This window comes from Vulpes lagopus, chromosome 1 (assembly GCF_018345385.1).
Source record: "Vulpes lagopus strain Blue_001 chromosome 1, ASM1834538v1, whole genome shotgun sequence".
NCBI lineage: Eukaryota > Metazoa > Chordata > Mammalia > Carnivora > Canidae > Vulpes > Vulpes lagopus.
The window spans coordinates 96,796,689-96,814,142 of record NC_054824.1 but is presented as its reverse complement, the minus strand read 5'-3'; the positions used below and the strand labels follow the sequence as shown (position 1 = coordinate 96,814,142).

Here is a 17,454-nt window from a genome sequence, read left to right as displayed (position 1 = left end):
CAAAATCCCCCAACTTCTCATCTGTAAAATAGACTATTTTTCTAAATGACTCAAATGGTATTTATAAATAACTCACTGTTCTTACTCTACAAACTCTCCTAGAATAATCTCAGCCACTCTAAAAGCTTTCAATTACTCCCTCAAGCCTGTTGACTCCTACAAGCTGTATTTGTAATCCAGACCACTTTCCTTGGCTTCATACCTAAATGCCAGGCAATTCACATTTCACAAGTGGCTCAAAACAACACAGTCAAAAGCGAACTCAATCTCCCGCCTACATCTATAAAACCGCTTCTCTGCCTTCTTGTCTTAGTGGATGACTAAGAAATGGGGAGGTTTCCTGGGCCATTCTGTCAACCTCTCCCACTCCCAGCCAACTTATCACTGAGTCCTGCTAATCTTTTTTCCTATTTGTATCCCTCATGCTTCCTTATTTCATGTCTAGTTAGGACCCTCATTTCCTCAGGCATGGAGTAGTAACTAGTCTCCCTAATCTCTCTAATCTACCCCATGATGTATATTAATCATAATGGTCTTTTTAAAATTCAAAACCAGGCTGGCTCAGGGGTTGAGCATCTGCCTTTGGCTCAAGTTGTGATCCTGGGGTCCTGAGATCAAGTCTTGCATCAGGCTCCCCTCAGGGAGCCTGCTACTCCCTCTGCCTAGGTCTCTTTCTCTGTATCTCTCATGAATAAATAAATTAAATTAAAAATAAAATTATAAATAAAAATAAATTCAAAAAAATTCAAAAGTGTCCAATCAGCCCCTGTGACTCACCTACTTATAACCCCTCAATGGTTTCCTATCATCCTCAGAGATAGGATGATCTCCTGTCACTTCTAGTCTTCCAGTCTGATCTCATCACTTCTAGTCTACCCTCCTGGTGTACTGGCCCAAGTCATTTCCTTTTTTTTTTTTTTTTTTAATTTTTATTTATTTATGATAGTCACACAGAGAGAGAGAAAGAGAGAGGCAGAGACACAGGCAGAGGGAGAAGCAGGCTCCATGCACCAGGAACCCAACGTGGGATTCGATCCCAGGTCTCCAGGATCGCGCCCTGGGCCAAAGGCAGGCGCCAAACCGCTGTACCACCCAGGGATCCCCCCAAGTCATTTCCTACAAACATTTGGTTTATGCTGTCCCCTCTGCCTGGACTGTTTATCCCAAACTTCTCCTTGTTCAGCAAACTTGTTATTGGAAACTCAATCCAGGTGACATATCACTTCCTTTGTCTGCATGTTGTACTAAATAGTCATTGAAAGTATATTTCCAGGGCAGCCCTGGTGGCTCAGCAGTTTAGCACTGCGCCTTCAGCCCAGGGTGTGATCCTGGAGACCTGGGATTGAGTCCCACGTCGGGCGCCCTGCATGGAGCCTGCTTCTCCCTCTGCCTCTCTCTCTCTCTGTCTCTCATAAATAAATAAATAAATAAATAAATAAATAAATAAATAAATAAATAAAATCTTTAAAAAAAGTATATTTCCAATGCCTTCTGATCTTACCTTTCTAAAAGTTCTACTTGTAAAAAATACCTTCCAATGTAACATTATAAGAAGCTGTTGTTATGGTAATACTAACTCTGTATCGTATGTATTTGGTGCTCTATCAGCTGATTCTATATTATGGACACAATTGAGATGGATAACACAGATATAAATAAAAGAGAGTGTGTGTATGTGCGTGTAAATATGTGTACGTGTTTTTTTTTTCGCTAAATAGGTATTCCATATTAGCAAATTAAGCAATATTCCATATTACCAAATTTAGCAGTTTGCAAAAGTGGTAATAACTGAGAAGGGAGGCCCAATGGTAAAGGGGGAAAAACATAATTTTTTTTAAAACGAGAAGAGGGTTTGAATTTAAGCTCCAGCCCATCTGGGTTTGTAATCTAGAATAAGGAATAATTCTGATAAGTTGGGGATATTAGTACCTCCTTATAGGATTGTTGTTTATTAAACATAATGTTTTTAATGGGTTTAATATGTGGCCTGGTACATTGTATACACTAAATAACTGGTAACTATTCTCATAATTATGAATATTGAAGAGTTAAAAACATGACAGAAGACTCAAATAGATAAATAAAAATCTTTTTTAAAATGTGATGGAGGGATCCCTGGGTGGCGCAGCGGTTTGGCGCCTGCCTTTGGCCCAGGGCGCGATCCTGGAGACCCGGGATCGAATCCCACGTCGGGCTCCCGGTGCATGGAGCCTGCTTCTCCCTCTGCCTGTGTCTCTGCCTCTCTCTCTCTCTCTCTGTGACTATCATAAATAAATAAAAATTTAAAAAAAATAAAAATAAAAATAAAAAAAATAAAAATAAAAAATAAAATGTGATGGAAAAACAATGCAACACTGCAGCTTAAAAATTTGAGTACCATGGGGGATCCCTGGGTGGCTCAATGGTTTAGCGCCTGCCTTCGGCCCAGGGCATGATCTTGGAGTCCCAGTATCGAGTCCCACATTGGGCTCCCTGCATGGAGCCTGCCTCTCCCTCTGCTTGTATCTCTTCCTCTCTCTTTCTCTCTCTGTCTCTCATGAATAAATAAATAAAATATTTTTAAAATTTTTTTAAAAATTTGAGTACCATGATTAAAAGTTGAGTGCATTTTAAAACACACAAAAACCTGCATATCTTCAAAATGTTTATAACCCTACAAAATTTGTCTGGGGTCCACCCATATTTATCAGATCATATTTCTTTCCCTAGTTTGCCTCCAGTTAATGAGATCATCCCAGGGTAGGACCAAATATTGGAAGAAATTAATAGCATGCTTTTACTAGAAATAAAATTTTTAAAGTAGAAAGAATTGGATGATTTATTGTATTACTTTCAGATATACTAATCTAATTTTATTAGACTCATAATAAAAGCTCAGAGTTATTCAGTGAATAATTCTTCAGTCTAAGGTATATATTTATAAAAACAGTATTTAAGATAATATTTGTAAAGTTTCTAAATTGTGGCAAATAGGAAAAAGACATTGCTATGCCCTACGGCAGCTCACTCAAAAAGCAGAATTACAACAAAAAGTAATGCAGGGATTTGCATCTGCTCTTTCTACCTTTAGGTTTTAACTGTGTATAGGTGCCTCTATAATAGTCGGGCAATTCTTCCCTTGTTAGCACCCTTACCTTCATAATTAAACTTCTATGTTCCACAGACTGACTAAAATTTGTGCCCATGTCAAATATAGTTGTAATTCCATCTTCACACAAATTCATCCAGTAACGATATTCCTCACGCCCAGGAAGCCGATCCCAAAATGTCCTGAAGGCTTCCCAGACAGCTTCCTGACACACTGGAAAACAGAGAAGTATTTTATGGAAAGTTAATGCACTTTGAGGTTCTCACAATGAGAACTTGTTTACTCAATGAGAACTTGAGAACTCTCACGAACTTGTTTATTCAAATTCTCAAGACCCTCTTGTCCATAGTGTCCTTTCTGGAGGAACATGGGAATGATTCTCAGTCAAAGCTCTTCTGTCGATCTATGTCCAGTTTAAACTTTTCAGATATAAAGAGAATTCATCCTCTCCACTCCTTTCCCTTACAGAGGGAACTGACCGACTTCCTAATAGGCAGGGTATTTTTCCCATCTCTTAAAAAAAAAAAAAAAAAAAAAAACCATGTCTATGCTATTTAAATATGGAGCAGATGTTGAGAATACCTCAATAGGTGAAAGAATAAACAAACTGTGATACATTCATATGATGGAATATTATTCAGTGATAAAAAGAAATGAGGTTTCAAGCTATGAAAAGACACAGTGAAGACTTAAATGTATATTGTTAAGTAAAAGAAGCCAATCTGAAAATCATATCATATGATTCCAATGATATGACATTCTGAAAAAGGCAAAACTATGAGAATTATAAAAAGATCAATGGTTCCCAGGGATTGGGGGAAGGAAGAGATGAAGAGATGGAGCACAACGGCTTTTTTAGGGCAAGGAAGCTACTCTGTCGGACACTGTAATAGTGGATACATGTCATTATACATTTCTCAAAACCCATCGAATAAACAACACAATGACTGAACTCCATATAAATTATGAGCTTCAGTTAAGAATGATGTGTCAATATTGGCTCATCAAATATAACAAATGCAATACAATAACACAAAATGCTAATGAGAGGGGAAAATGTGTGCATGGAAGAGTGACAGTACAGGTAATTCTGGACTTTCTGCTCAATTTTTCTGAACCTGAAACTTCTCTAAAAATTAAAATCTATTAACTAAAAGAGAGAAAGAGAAAGAGAGAGAGAGAGAAGAGTAGAGAATAACTGGTGGTTGCCAGAGGGGTGAGGAGTGGGGGGATGAACAAAATGGGTGAAGGGGAGTGAGTGATATAGGGTTCCAGTTATGGGATGAATAAGTCATGGGAATAAAAGGAACAACACACAGAACACAGTCAATGGTACTGTAATAGCTTTGCATGGTAACAAATGGTACCTACTTTTGTGGTGAGCATAGCATAATGTAGAATTTTGTCAAATCACTATATTATACACCTGTATTAATGTAACATTGGGTGTCATTTACGCTCAAAAGAAATTTTTTCTAAAGATAGGAGAACTAAACAAACAAACAAAAAAAACCCTGATATTCAGGAGAAATGTACTGCTATATTAAAATAAAAATTAATTCAATCTATCTGCTAAGTTATTCAAAGGATCAAATCTGAAAGGATGCTAAACAGGCTATCTACATATTTTATATAGTGTATTGCTATCCTGCAACCATTTCATTGGCCAAATACCAGACACTGTGGACAACAGATTAAGATGGGAGGGAAGGGAAGAGGAACAAAGTGCTGAGAGAGAAAGACAGATGCAAATGCATAGAGATCAAAACCATTATTTTTCACCTCAAGAAAACTGAATGCTTATCCAGTAGTATATGGAGGTAGATCCTCTGAACTCACAGTCAGAAGATCTAAATTCTTGCCCTATCCTTACCATAGACTAGCTTCATAACTACAGGTAACTTATCTAGCCATTCAATGTTTCAATGGACTCCTCTCTCTTGTTTAACTGGATGAATCATTACAGCCTTATCTACCTACCTGTGAGAGTATTTTATAAACTGCTTAGTGCTACATGAATACCAATGTTATCATCAATAGATTCTGGTTGTTTCACAGTTGTTTGATGGAAGAAGATAGTCTAAGCCAAAAAACAAGTCTTAAGCTTTAACAGAGAGGAAAATAAATGAATATTTAAAGTTCCTCCACCAATTGACTTAAGGGTCAAAATGAACCTTTGGCTGCAAACTCAATTTTCTCTTCCAGTGAACTAACTGCATCTTTATAATTGCTCTTCAGAACTTGTGACACTACAGCAAAACAGAAGAATTCAGCCATGGTTGACTGAGGCAGAGCTAACCACCTGTAGACTGAGAATTCTTCCTTTCTTTTTGAAGCTTCCACATGAAAATTCAGTGCCCTCCAAAAGACAATGCAAAGGTGAAGAAAGTCTGAAGTTGGTAAAAACAAACAAAAAATGAATGTCTACCCCATGCCCACCCACTGAGGCCCTGTCCATTCCCTGCTGCTCTCTGCAGCTACTTGGTGACATTACAGCCCCTGGAGGCCATCAGGTGCCCTTCTCCATCTCAACCCCGCAGACCCTGCTGCTTTGGCAAAGAAAATGAGAAAATGACAGCGGGGAGGGGAGGTGCCCCACCTCCCGGCTTTTTCAAAGTATTCCCATAGATACTGGTAATCTGGAAGTGAAGAGGTAATGCTGTGTGTGCACCTGCTCTTGCAGAATGTCCAAGAAAGTATTCTGTATTAGTATTAATGCCAAAAAAATTTTTAAGGGTTTTGTACTCAGCACATCGTATGAACACCCGTTCCTTCTGTCATTTCAGGGCAACCCGACCAGTCAGGAGCCCTTGTTACGTGCTATTTTCATCAGTGTATCATTGGCCAAGTTGTTTCCATGTATGCTATCACGTGTTTTTATTGTCCAGAAAGTATTGTTAAGGCTTTAAGTAGATGCAACTGGCAAACCATGGAGAGAGAATGCCGACTGTCTTGACCCAAACAACAGCCTGTCTCTTCTCTTTCTTGTTTAGTTACTTAAAGCAATAAATCATCTATGAGTTTAAAAAAAAAAAAAAAGTTATGAAACTTTTATGTCTAGTTATGAAAAAGGGGATTCAAAGAAGTTATAAAAGATACAAGACTGAATAACTATATATCTTAAAAAGAAAGAAAAAATAAATCTCAGTAACTTATTTATAATATACACAAAAATAATTTGAAATATTAAAGCTAATATTATAAAGGTCCTAAAAGAAAACACAGAAGAATATCTATATAACTTGAGGACAGGCAAAAATTTCATAAACAGGACACAGAAAACAACAACTATAAAAGTAAAAGACAGAAATTAGAATTTATCAAAAGTAACAACCATTCATCAAAGACACTATTTAAAAAAATGGATAGACAAGCCATACGTCTGGCAGAAAATATTCAAAAAATATATCTGACACAGAACTGGTATTTAGGATATTTAAAGAATTTCTACAACTCCCTAATAAAAAGGCAAACAATCCAATTTTTAAAACATGTAAAAGACTGGACCAAACACTTTACAAAGGAAGAGCTACAAATAGATCACGTGTATATGAAAAAAGTGCTATTATTCATCTTCAGAGAAATGCAAATTAAAGCATCCACACATGAATCATTAACCTTGTTAAGATGGTAATATCTCCAAATTGATCTTACAGATCCAATATAAGCCAATCTGAACATTGGTTGACTTCCTTACAGAAATTGACAAGCTAATTCTAAAATTCATATGGAATTACAGCGAACCTAAAATAACCAAAAAGAACAAATCGATAAACTGGACTTTTATCAAAATCAAAAACTTTAATGCATGGAAGACACCATCAAGAGAGTGAAAAGACAACTCACAAAATGAGAAAAAAATGCCTTCAAGTAATTTAACTGATAAAAAACTTGTATCTAGAATACATAAAGAACTGTTACAACTCAATAATAATTTTTTGAAACCTGAAAAATAAGCAAGGATCCAGAGACATTTTTCAAAAGAAGACATTCAAATGACCAAAAAAGCAAATAAAAAGATGTTCAATGTTACTAATCATTTAAAAAATGCAAATCAAAACAGGGCATAACACTTCACATCTACTAGGATGGTTGTGTGTCTTTTTTTTTTTTTTAAAGGAAAATCATAGTGCTAGCAAAGACGTAGAGAAATCAGAATCTCACACACCACTATTGGGAACGTAAGATGATACAGCTACTTTAGAAAGTAGTATCTGGTAGTTCCTTATATGGTTAAACATAGAGTTACCATATAACGCAGAAATTCTACCCCTGGGAAAACACCCAAATAATTGAAAACATCCCAAATGCCCAAAAACTGACAAATAGATAAACAATATGTGGTTTATCCATACCAGAAAATATTATTATTTGGCCATGAAAAAATAAACTACTGATGCATGTTACAACATGAATGAATATTGAAGAGATTATGCAAAGTGAAAGAAGCCAGTCACAAAAGATCACATATTATATTATTGCATTTATTTGATATATCCTTAAATAGACAACTCTATAGAAATGAAAAGCAGATTCATGATTGCTTAGGCCTGGGGAGAGGCATAGGGGAAACAGAGGGATAAAAGAGTGATGACTAAAGGGTGGGAGGTAATGAAATGTTCTTAAACTCACTGTGATAATGGTTGCATATTTCTGAGAATAAAATAGAAAACCACTGAATTCTATACATCAAATGGAAAAATTGTATGGTATGTAAATTATATCTCAATAAAATGGTAAAAAATGTAATTCTGTCCAGAAAGGTAATACATCCTAAAATTATCCAACGGCTTTCCAGTTGGGAGGCATCTGACAATAACGTCTGATTAACTAATGTGGAATATAGAATTCAGCACACGTACATTTTAATAATGGAGGATATTTAGGGGTGGCGGGGGGTAGTCTGGAGCCCTCATGCAGCTCAGAGAGGGGAAACCTAGATAGGACATTGCAGACAGTACAGAAGAGTGAAATCATCACAGTCCCAGGGAAAGAGGTACTAAGAAGGGCAAAAGTACACCAGAGACAATTGCCACCCGCTTCACTATGGTCTAGAAGTAGACAAGTTCTGAAGTCCCATCCTTGTCAAACAATTTTTATATAGCCTTTAGGAACTGTTGAAGATAACTTTCTATTTTTGAGAAGATAGGTGATCTACGAATGTCTCTCTTGTGGCAGAAAAAACCTGCCCTGTAAACTGCTGGAGGAAGGCAAAAAGTGATGACAATATTCTGAAGAAGGAAATGCCTGCATTTAAGCTGTCTTTAATCCTGTTACTAGGAGGCAGGCTGTGCATATTATTCAGTACACAGAAATCCAGTACAGAACAAAGTCTTTTTTTAGGGTAATATTTTCCTCTCAAAATTGTGGTGCCCAAAGCATACAGATCAATTTGGTGCAATAAGGCAAGAAATAAAAGGCATATAAATTGGAAGATGAGAAGTAAAATTATCTCTATTTGCAAGTAAAATAATCATCTAGGTAGAAAACCCTAAGAAATACACAAAAAAAAGCTGCTAGAACTAATAAATGAATTTAGCAAGTTATAGAATACAAGGTCAATATATAAAAAAAACATTTTTATGCCTATATACTAGCAAGGAACAATCAGAAATTAAAATAACATTAACAATGGCATGAAAAAAAAGTAGAAAAGATAAATCTGATAAAAAAAAAAAAAAGATGTGTAAGACCTATACATCAAAAATCACAAAACGGCAGGACACCTGGGTGGCTCAGTGGTTGAGCATCTGCCTTCGGCTCAGGGCGTGATCCGGGGTCCACGGACAGAGTCCCACATCAGGCTCCCTACATGGAGCCTGCTTCTCTCTCTGCCTGTGTCTCTGCCTCTCTCTGTGTCTCTCATGAATATATAAAATCTTTTAAAAAATTACAAAACTCTGCCAAGAGAAATTGAAGAAGACCTAAATAGAGGGATATATCATGTTCATAGATCAGAAGACTCAATATTATTAAGATGATAATTCTTCCCAAATTAACCAATAGATTCAACACAATTCAAATCAAAATTCCAGCAGCCCTTTTTGTGTAAGTTGGCAAGATGATACTAAAATTTATATGAGAAACAAAGGACCTAGCATAACCAAGCAAATCTGAAAAAAGAACAAAGCTGAAGAACTTTCCCTATTAAAAGACTTATTGTAACCAAGACAGTATGGTATTGGCATAAAAATACACAAATAGATCAGTGGAAGAAAATGAAGAGTGAAGAAATAGACCCACCATAAACAGAAGACTGATTTCCGACAAAGGTGCAAAAGCAAGAAAGGATAATCTTTATTTTTAACATTTATTTGGGATGCCTGAGTGGCTCAGCGGTTGAGCATCTGTGTTCAGCTCAGGGCATGATCCCAGGGGCCCAGGATTGGGTCCTGCATCAGGCTTCCCCCAGGGAGCCTGCTTCTCCCTCATTCTCTCTCTGAATCTCTCTGTGTTTCTCTCATGAATAAATAAATAAAATCTTTCTTTAAAAAAAGATTTTAAGGGCAGCCCAGAGGGGCTCAGCAGTTTAGCACCTGCCTTTGGCCTAGGGCGTAATCCTGGAGACCCGGGATCCAGTCCCACATCAGGTTCCCTGCATGGAGCCTGCTTCTCCCTCTGCCTGTATCTCTGTCTCTGTCTCTGTCTGTGTGTCTCTCATGAATAAATAAATAAAACTTAAAAAAAAATTTTTTTTTAAAGTTTTTCTTTATTTATTTAGCGACCACAAGAGCAGGGGGATGAGCAGAGGGAGAGGGGGAGAGAGAATGTCAACCAAATTCCATGCCCCGTACAGAGCCAGAGAGGGGCTCAATCCCACCACCCTGGGATCATAACCAGCCCAAATCAAGAATCAGACACCTAACCAACTGAGCCACCCAGGTGCCCCAAAGATAATCTTTTTAATAAGTGGTGCTAAAACAATTGGCTAAGCATACGCAAAAATTTAACTTTGATCCATATACACCATATACAAAAATTCACTCAAAATAGATCATAGACCTAAATGCAAAACCTAAAAATTACACAATTTCTACAGGAAAAGAATGAAGAAAATACTTGTCACTATGGGTTAGGCAAGATATAACACCAAAGGCAACCATGGTCCAAAAAAAAAAAAAAAGGATAAGCTGGACTTCATCATAATTTAAAATTTTTGTTCCTCAAAAGACATAAAGAAAATAAGCCAAAAAAAAAAAAAAAAAAAAAAAAAAAAAAAGAAAATAAGCCATACATGAGGTGGAAGTATATGTAAACATGTATTTGACCAAAAAACTTGTATTTAGACTACATTAAGAACTCTTACAGCTCTATAAGACAAACAATCCAATTATTTTTTTAATGAGCAAAATATTTGAATAAACTCTTAACCAAAAAGATACACAAATGGTGAATGAGCACATAAAAAAGGTGTTCAAAATCATTAGCCATTAAGAAAATGCATATTAAAACCACAATAAGATACCACTTTGTATTCACTAGAATGGTTACAGTTTTAAAAGACTGACTATACCAAGCACTGCAAAAATGCTGAAAAACTAGAATTTTAATATACTGCGCATGGTACAGCCACAGTGGAAAACACACTGAAGTTTACCAACTTCACAAAAAGTTACACATATACCGATCATGAGGCCCAGCCATTCTACTCTTTTATTAACCAATAGAAAGCATATGTCCACACAATAACTTAAACACAAATGTGGGATCCCTGGGTGGCGCAGCGGTTTGGCGCCTGCCTTTGGCCCAGGGCGCGATCCTGGAGACCCGGGATCGAATCCCACGTCAGGCTCCCGGTGCATGGAGCCTGCTTCTCCCTCTGCCTGTGTCTCTGCCTCTCTCTCTCTCTGACTATCATGAATAAATAAATAAAATCTTTAAAAAAAAAAAAAAAAAGTTTAAAAAAAAAAATAACTTTAAACACAAATGTTCATAACAGCTTTCTTTATAATCACCAGTAACTGAAAACAACCCAAATATCCCCAAAGGTGATATACCCTAAAATAGAAGACTACTCAACAATAAAAGCTAACAAACCACTGATTCACAAAAAATCATAGATGAGTCTCAAAATAATTACACTAAGCAAAAGAGGCCAGATAAAAAAGTGTATGTATGTGATTACATTTATATATAAAAGTGTAGAAAACGCAAACAATCTATAGTGATTGATAAAAATCAGATTAGGGGTTGCCTTAGTACTAGGATAAAGAGAAGTGTTCTGAGGGAGGGAGAGATTACAAAGGTAAATGAGAAAATATTTGGAGGTGACTGATAAATTCATTGACTGCATGATAATTTCAAGGGTAAATACATTTGTCAAAACTAATCATATAGTATAATTTAAGTATACAGCTTATAATCCATCAAAGTATACCTTCATAAAGCGATATTTTAAAAGTCCAACTACAAATGTAATTTTTTAAGTGGGAGGATACTACTAACTGTGTTCAATTCCAAGAACCCTAAATATCTGTTTAATTTTACAAATCATTAGGTTCAAATGCAATTGGTTCCTGCTTAAATGAAGACATTTTTCAAATTTGTTACACCAACTAGGAACTGAAGCCAAATCCCCTATAGGAAAAATTGGGCATACCATTATTTGAATTAGCTTGGTAGGAAGAGCTAAGATCCTTGGTTGGACATTGAATGTATCTCTCCCTCCAATTTTCAAACATTTGGTTCTAAGGGCATTATCCAATTATTTCTACAAAATCTCTTCAAGGGGCACCTGGGTGGCTGAGTGGTTGAGCGTTTGCCTTCGGCTCAGGGCATGATCCCAGGATCAAGTCCCACATTGGGCCCCCCACAGGCAGTCTGTCTAGGTCTATGTCTCTGCTCCTCTTTCCATGTCTCTCATGAATAAATAAATAAGAGTATCTCTTCAAAACCTATGCTGAAATAATTTTTAATTTTCAAAAACATATTTATTCTTTACAAATGACAGCAATAGATCTATCAACAGTGCTACCACCTTGATGTGCTTGCGCCAAACACTATTAGCTCTGTGAGGTACCTTTCCAATGATCCCATTCAAAGCATCGTATTTTAAAATCAATTATTCTAGGGATGCTTTTCTTTTTGTTGGTCTCTTTTTCCATAGTATCTCTTGAATTTATAAATATAATAGCAAAGAAATTAAAAGACCCACATTTTTTTTTGCTGATCTGTTCCTCTTTTTTATTTTATTTAAATTTAATTAACGTATAGCATATTATTAGTTTCAGAGGTTGAGTACAGTGAATCATCAGCTGCATATAACACCCAGTGCTCATTACATCACCCAGTTACCCCATCCTCCCATACCTCCTCTCCAGCAACCCTCAGTTTATTTCCTATAGTTATTAGTCTCTTATGGTTTGTCTTCCTCTCTGATTTCATCTTATTTTATTTTTCCCCTCCTTTTCCCTATGATTCTGTTTTGTTTCTTTAATTCCACATATGAGTGAGATCATATGATAATTCTTTCTCTGATTGACTTATTTCACTTACAATAATTCCTTCCAGGTCCATCCACATCTTTGCAAATGTCATAATTTCATTTCTTTGTTGGCTGAGTAATATACCATTGTGTATATATATATACATATACACCACCATCTTCTTTATCCATTCATCTGTCAATAGACATCAGGGCTCTTTCCACAGTCTGGCTATTATGAACATTGCTACTATAAACACTGGAGTGCAGATGCCCCTATAGATCACTATATTGTATCCTCTGGGTAAATACCTAGAAGCGCAATTGCTGGGTCATGGGGTAGACCTATTTTTAACTTTTTGAGGAACCTCCATACTGTTTTCCAGAGTGACTGTACCAGCTTGCATTCCCACCAGCAGTGTAAGAGGGTTCCCCTTTCTCTGCATCCTGGCCAACATTCGTTTTTTTGACTTGATATAACCATATTTCGTAAACGGTTATTTCCTCTTCACTATTTAACCAGCACCTATGTAGATACTCTGATCTATTTATTTTTAACTTCCAGATAATAGAAATCATATTTTGTTAAGTTATAAACTGTCATTCTCATTTATCTTCAGTCCTTTATTCTTTTCCCACTCTCTTGAGAATTTGCCACTTCTGGTACACACCCCATACACAAAAGGAACAATCAATGGAATTCCGTTAAAAAAATAAAAACGCTTATTGCTTAATAATGTTTGATAGTCCTAAAATACAAGCAAGAGATTCAAATACCCTCTTTTAAAAAGATACTAATACAGTACTACTTTAATAAACAAAACAAATATATAAATATATATAATATCTGGTGTTTATTTTCTTAAAAACACTTGCTTAGAGAGTATTATGCTAAGCGAAATAATTCAATCAGACAAGGACAAATATGACTTCACTCAAGTGAAGAAGAAACAAAACAAACGAGGATAGGTTAAAAAAGAGAGGCCAACCAAGCAGCAGACTCTTAATAGAACAAACTGAGGGTTGCTAGAGGGGAAATGCTGGGGGATGAGTTAAATAGGTGATGGGGATTAAGGAGGGCATTTGCTCTGATGAGCATCAGGTGCTGTATTTAAGTGTTGAATCTCTTAAATTGTACTTGAAAGTAATATTGTACTGTATGCTGACTAACTGGAATTTAAATAAACACTTAAAAAAAGTTTGCTTTGAAAAAACAAAAACACTTTCTTTGGTGAGGGAAGGGGAGATGAAGGACAAGTTGAAGGACAAGTTGAAGGAAAGGAGAAGATAAAAGTAGCAGCTTAGATCAAATATCCATATAGTCCAGGGCACGGCAAATAAGTGCCCAATAAACATTTGTGGAATAACTACATAAATGAGCAAGCCTGGTTTCACTACCATCTAATCATCAACCTTCACTTTAGTTTACTAGTAATACATACATCTTATGGCTTTTTAATGTCTCTTCAGCAGCAAAAAGTGAAAATTGAGAATCCTTGGAATCCATTATGGTCAATTAAGCAATTTTGGTTAGTAAACTTAAAATAGAGAATGAATTCACACAATAAAAAGGGATTTGATCAAGGATAATACTGTTTAATTAACAATAAAATCTTGCGGGCACTTGGGTGGCACAATGGGTTAAGCCTCAGGTCGTGATATCAGGGTCACAAGATAGAGCCCTGCATCAACTCACGTGGAGTCAGCTTTGGACTTTCTCTCCCTCTCTCTCTACTCGTCCTTCCCTCATTCCTACACTGACCCCCATGCACACACGCACTCTCTCTCTTGCTTGCTCTCTAAAATAAATAAAAGCTTTAAAAAAAATAAAATCATTAGTTCTGTTGCTTTAGGATCCATTGTGAGAAGTGGCATCATTTTAGACATAATAAGGTTTATGTGTACCAACCAGAGAGTAACTAGCATGAATCTGCAGGATGTCTGAACTATAAAATATAGAAAGGTATTAAGTAGAACATATGGTATGACGAGCACTGGGTGTTATATGCAACTGATAAATTGTTAAATAATACATCTGAGAATAACGATGTCCTGTATGTTGGTTAATTGGGTTTAAATTAAAAAAAAAAGAAAAATTTAAAAAATGTATTGTATTTTCATGTATCTAAAGTAACTTATTACCTAAGTAAGTATACCATGGAAAATATATTTTGTGGGTATATTTAGATAAACTTTTTTTTTTTTTAAATTTATGATAGTCACACAGAGAGAGAGAGAGAGAGGCAGAGACATAGGCAGAGGGAGAAGCAGGCTCCATGCAGGGAGCCCGATGTGGGATTTGATCCCGAGTCTCCAGGATCGCGCCCTGGGCCAAAGGCAGGCGCCAAACCGCTGCGCCACCCAGGGATCCCCTAGATAAACTACTTAATGAAGAAGTAAACATAATTAAATTTTCCAATAACATAAACTGATATTTTTGACACGCTTAAAAGATTTAAACCATTTCCACTCTTAAACTTTCCTCTGAAGCTATATAAATACCATACTTTTAGCAACGTCTTTTTCCATAGGTAATATAAAGATCATATTTGTCTCAGTGTCTAAATTATCACAAACTTTGAATTTTATTTTTTTTATTTTTATTTTTTTAAATTTATTTATCCATGATAGTCACACAAAGAGAGAGAGAGAGAGAGAGAGAGAGAGGCAGAGACACAGGCAGAAGGAGAAGCAGGCTCCATGCACCGGGAGCCCGATGTGGGATTCGATCTCGGGTCTCCAGGATCATGCCCTGGGCCAAAGGCAGGCGCCAAACCGCTGCGCCACCCAGGGATCCCACAAACTTTGAATTTTAACAAGATACAACAAACATATTAGTGTTTAAATTTCATCACAAAGCCACAGGATTTAGATGTTTACTAACCTCGTACTTTGAAATATTTTACATGGTTTGCCACAGCCTCTGTAACACTTTCGCCTGGACAGGTTTTCACACCATTAGGAAACAAAATAGACCGCCTTCTTCTAAGTAGCCACTGTTTCTCAGTTTCTCTGTGGTCCAGAGGTAGTTTCTTTTCAGTAGAAAGAGAAGTGTCCGTGGATTCTGAGTCAGTCAAGAGAAAAGAAACTGCACTGTTGGGTTCTTGGATATCTTCTAAAGACAGGTAGGTTTGTGCTACAAAGTGAAAGCATAAACAAGTCTTCTGATAATGAAGATACAGTAGTAAAGGTAACAAAGAAAAATGGATTTTTGAGCCCCATTTCAGTTTTGAAGCCATTGCTCAGATTATAGACATGCATGCCTAAGGAGAGGAGGAATGAGCAATCTTTTCTCCATATAACTCCTTCTTCTTTATTTCAAGATTCTTAGTTATTGAAAAAACTATACATCCAATTGCAACACAAAAAATAAGAAGTAAGTAAGTTTGAAGTAGAACTTACTAAAGAAGAAAACTAAAATTATTAGGAGAGATTTTAAAAGTTTAAATGAATACCAAAGACTAACAGAATAGCATTTGATTCAACTTCTTATAAGTCATATCAAATAATGTTATTCTTTTTTTTAAATAATGTTAAAGAGAATTTACCATAAGTATACAAATAAAAACAATATAGATTTTTAAATACCTGTTAATGATGTAAGGTTTCCTTCTATCACGACAAATATCAAAATACCCAGAGAAATCTTCCCAAAATGAGGAAACATAATCACTTGGGCCACAATCAAAGGAATGAGGAGAAGCCAAAATCCTTAACTTGAACACCCCAAAAGGCTTGAAACTTCCAGGAACAAATTATTATAGGAAAGGTCTAACATTTAAGAGTTTATGTTTGAGAACAGACAAGTATTCCCAAACCATTATAAATTAGCTTAAATAAAAATGGTGTCCTTTCAAAATACCTCTCACTTCTTTCCTGAAATCCAGCACAGCTATGAAAGCGGAAGAGATAAGCTAATTAGAACAGATGGGGAGAGACAATTTCTTTATTCTAATCTAGCCAGCTAAGCTCTTAATGAACGGGTTCTTTGCCTTTAACTGGCAGCCTGCTTAAAAACGTTTCACATATAATTCACTGAGTTTTACAATTTTTCTGAATCTATTAGTTGAAACTGGGTTCTTCTAGGGTCTGTGATGTTTTTGTTTCTGTTTTTAATTTATTTATTTTGAGAGAGCATGGGTTGGGGGGGAACAGCAGAGGGAGAGAGAGTCTCAAGCAGACTCCACAATGAGCTCAGAGCCCAACCTGGGGCTCCATCTCAGGACCCTGAGATCACAATCTGGCCAAGACCAAGAGTCAGACACTTGACTGACTATGCCACTGATATGCCCCAGGGCCTATGATTTAAAGCATAAGATCTGTAAGCCCAGACCAACTATACCCATCTACTTCAGAAATACAGAGCTAGGTATAAAACCAGTTCTAGCTAGTTTTCCTGGAGCGATTTCTTTTTGGCATAATTATTGTCTTGTAAATTTCTCTCCTTGATAAGAAATTTGAAAATCTTTGGTTTATAACTACTTAATGTCTTCTTCCTTATACATAAAATGCAATAGGAATAGTAAGGATAACTCATGATAGAGCTGTTGTGAGGACTAACTTAGTTAATACACAGAAAATGCTTAGACTAGTGCCTGGCACATACTAAGAGTACAATAAAAATCACACCCACATGATAACTTTGGAATCTTGCTTCATTAGCTATTAAACATGAGGCCTGGTATGTTTATGTACATGGAGAACTCTTAACCAAGATAGGATATGGGACCAATAAAATTCTTTGTATTAGGACAGTTGTTTTTATCAAGTAAACCTAGTGGAATAGAATTAAAGTAGTCCAAGTCTCTGGGGAAGCTAGGATTTACTATTGAATAGCACTGGATTTATCTTTTTTTTTTTTTTTTAAAGATTTTATTTATTTATTCATGAGAGAGAGAGAGAGAGAGAGAGAGAGAGGCAGGGACACAGGCAGAGGGAGAAG

The 17,454-nt window shown here is 36.2% G+C and overlaps 1 protein-coding gene across 3 annotated transcripts in view; it reads right to left on the bottom strand.

Moving 5' to 3' along the window:
• IMPG2 (interphotoreceptor matrix proteoglycan 2) overlaps positions 1 to 17,449 on the bottom strand; it is an 89,783-nt gene extending 72,334 nt beyond the window's left edge. For all 3 annotated transcript variants that reach the window (XM_041757220.1, XM_041757228.1, XM_041757236.1), the window contains exons 1-2: positions 15,397 to 17,449; positions 3,135 to 3,301 (exon numbers count right to left, since the gene is read on the bottom strand). In XM_041757220.1, coding sequence (XP_041613154.1) covers positions 3,135 to 3,301; positions 15,397 to 15,751 — 522 coding nt within the window. In that variant the 5' untranslated portion in view covers positions 15,752 to 17,449. The remainder of the gene's footprint in view (positions 1 to 3,134; positions 3,302 to 15,396) is intronic.
• Between the last annotated feature and the right edge of the window lie 5 nt (positions 17,450 to 17,454).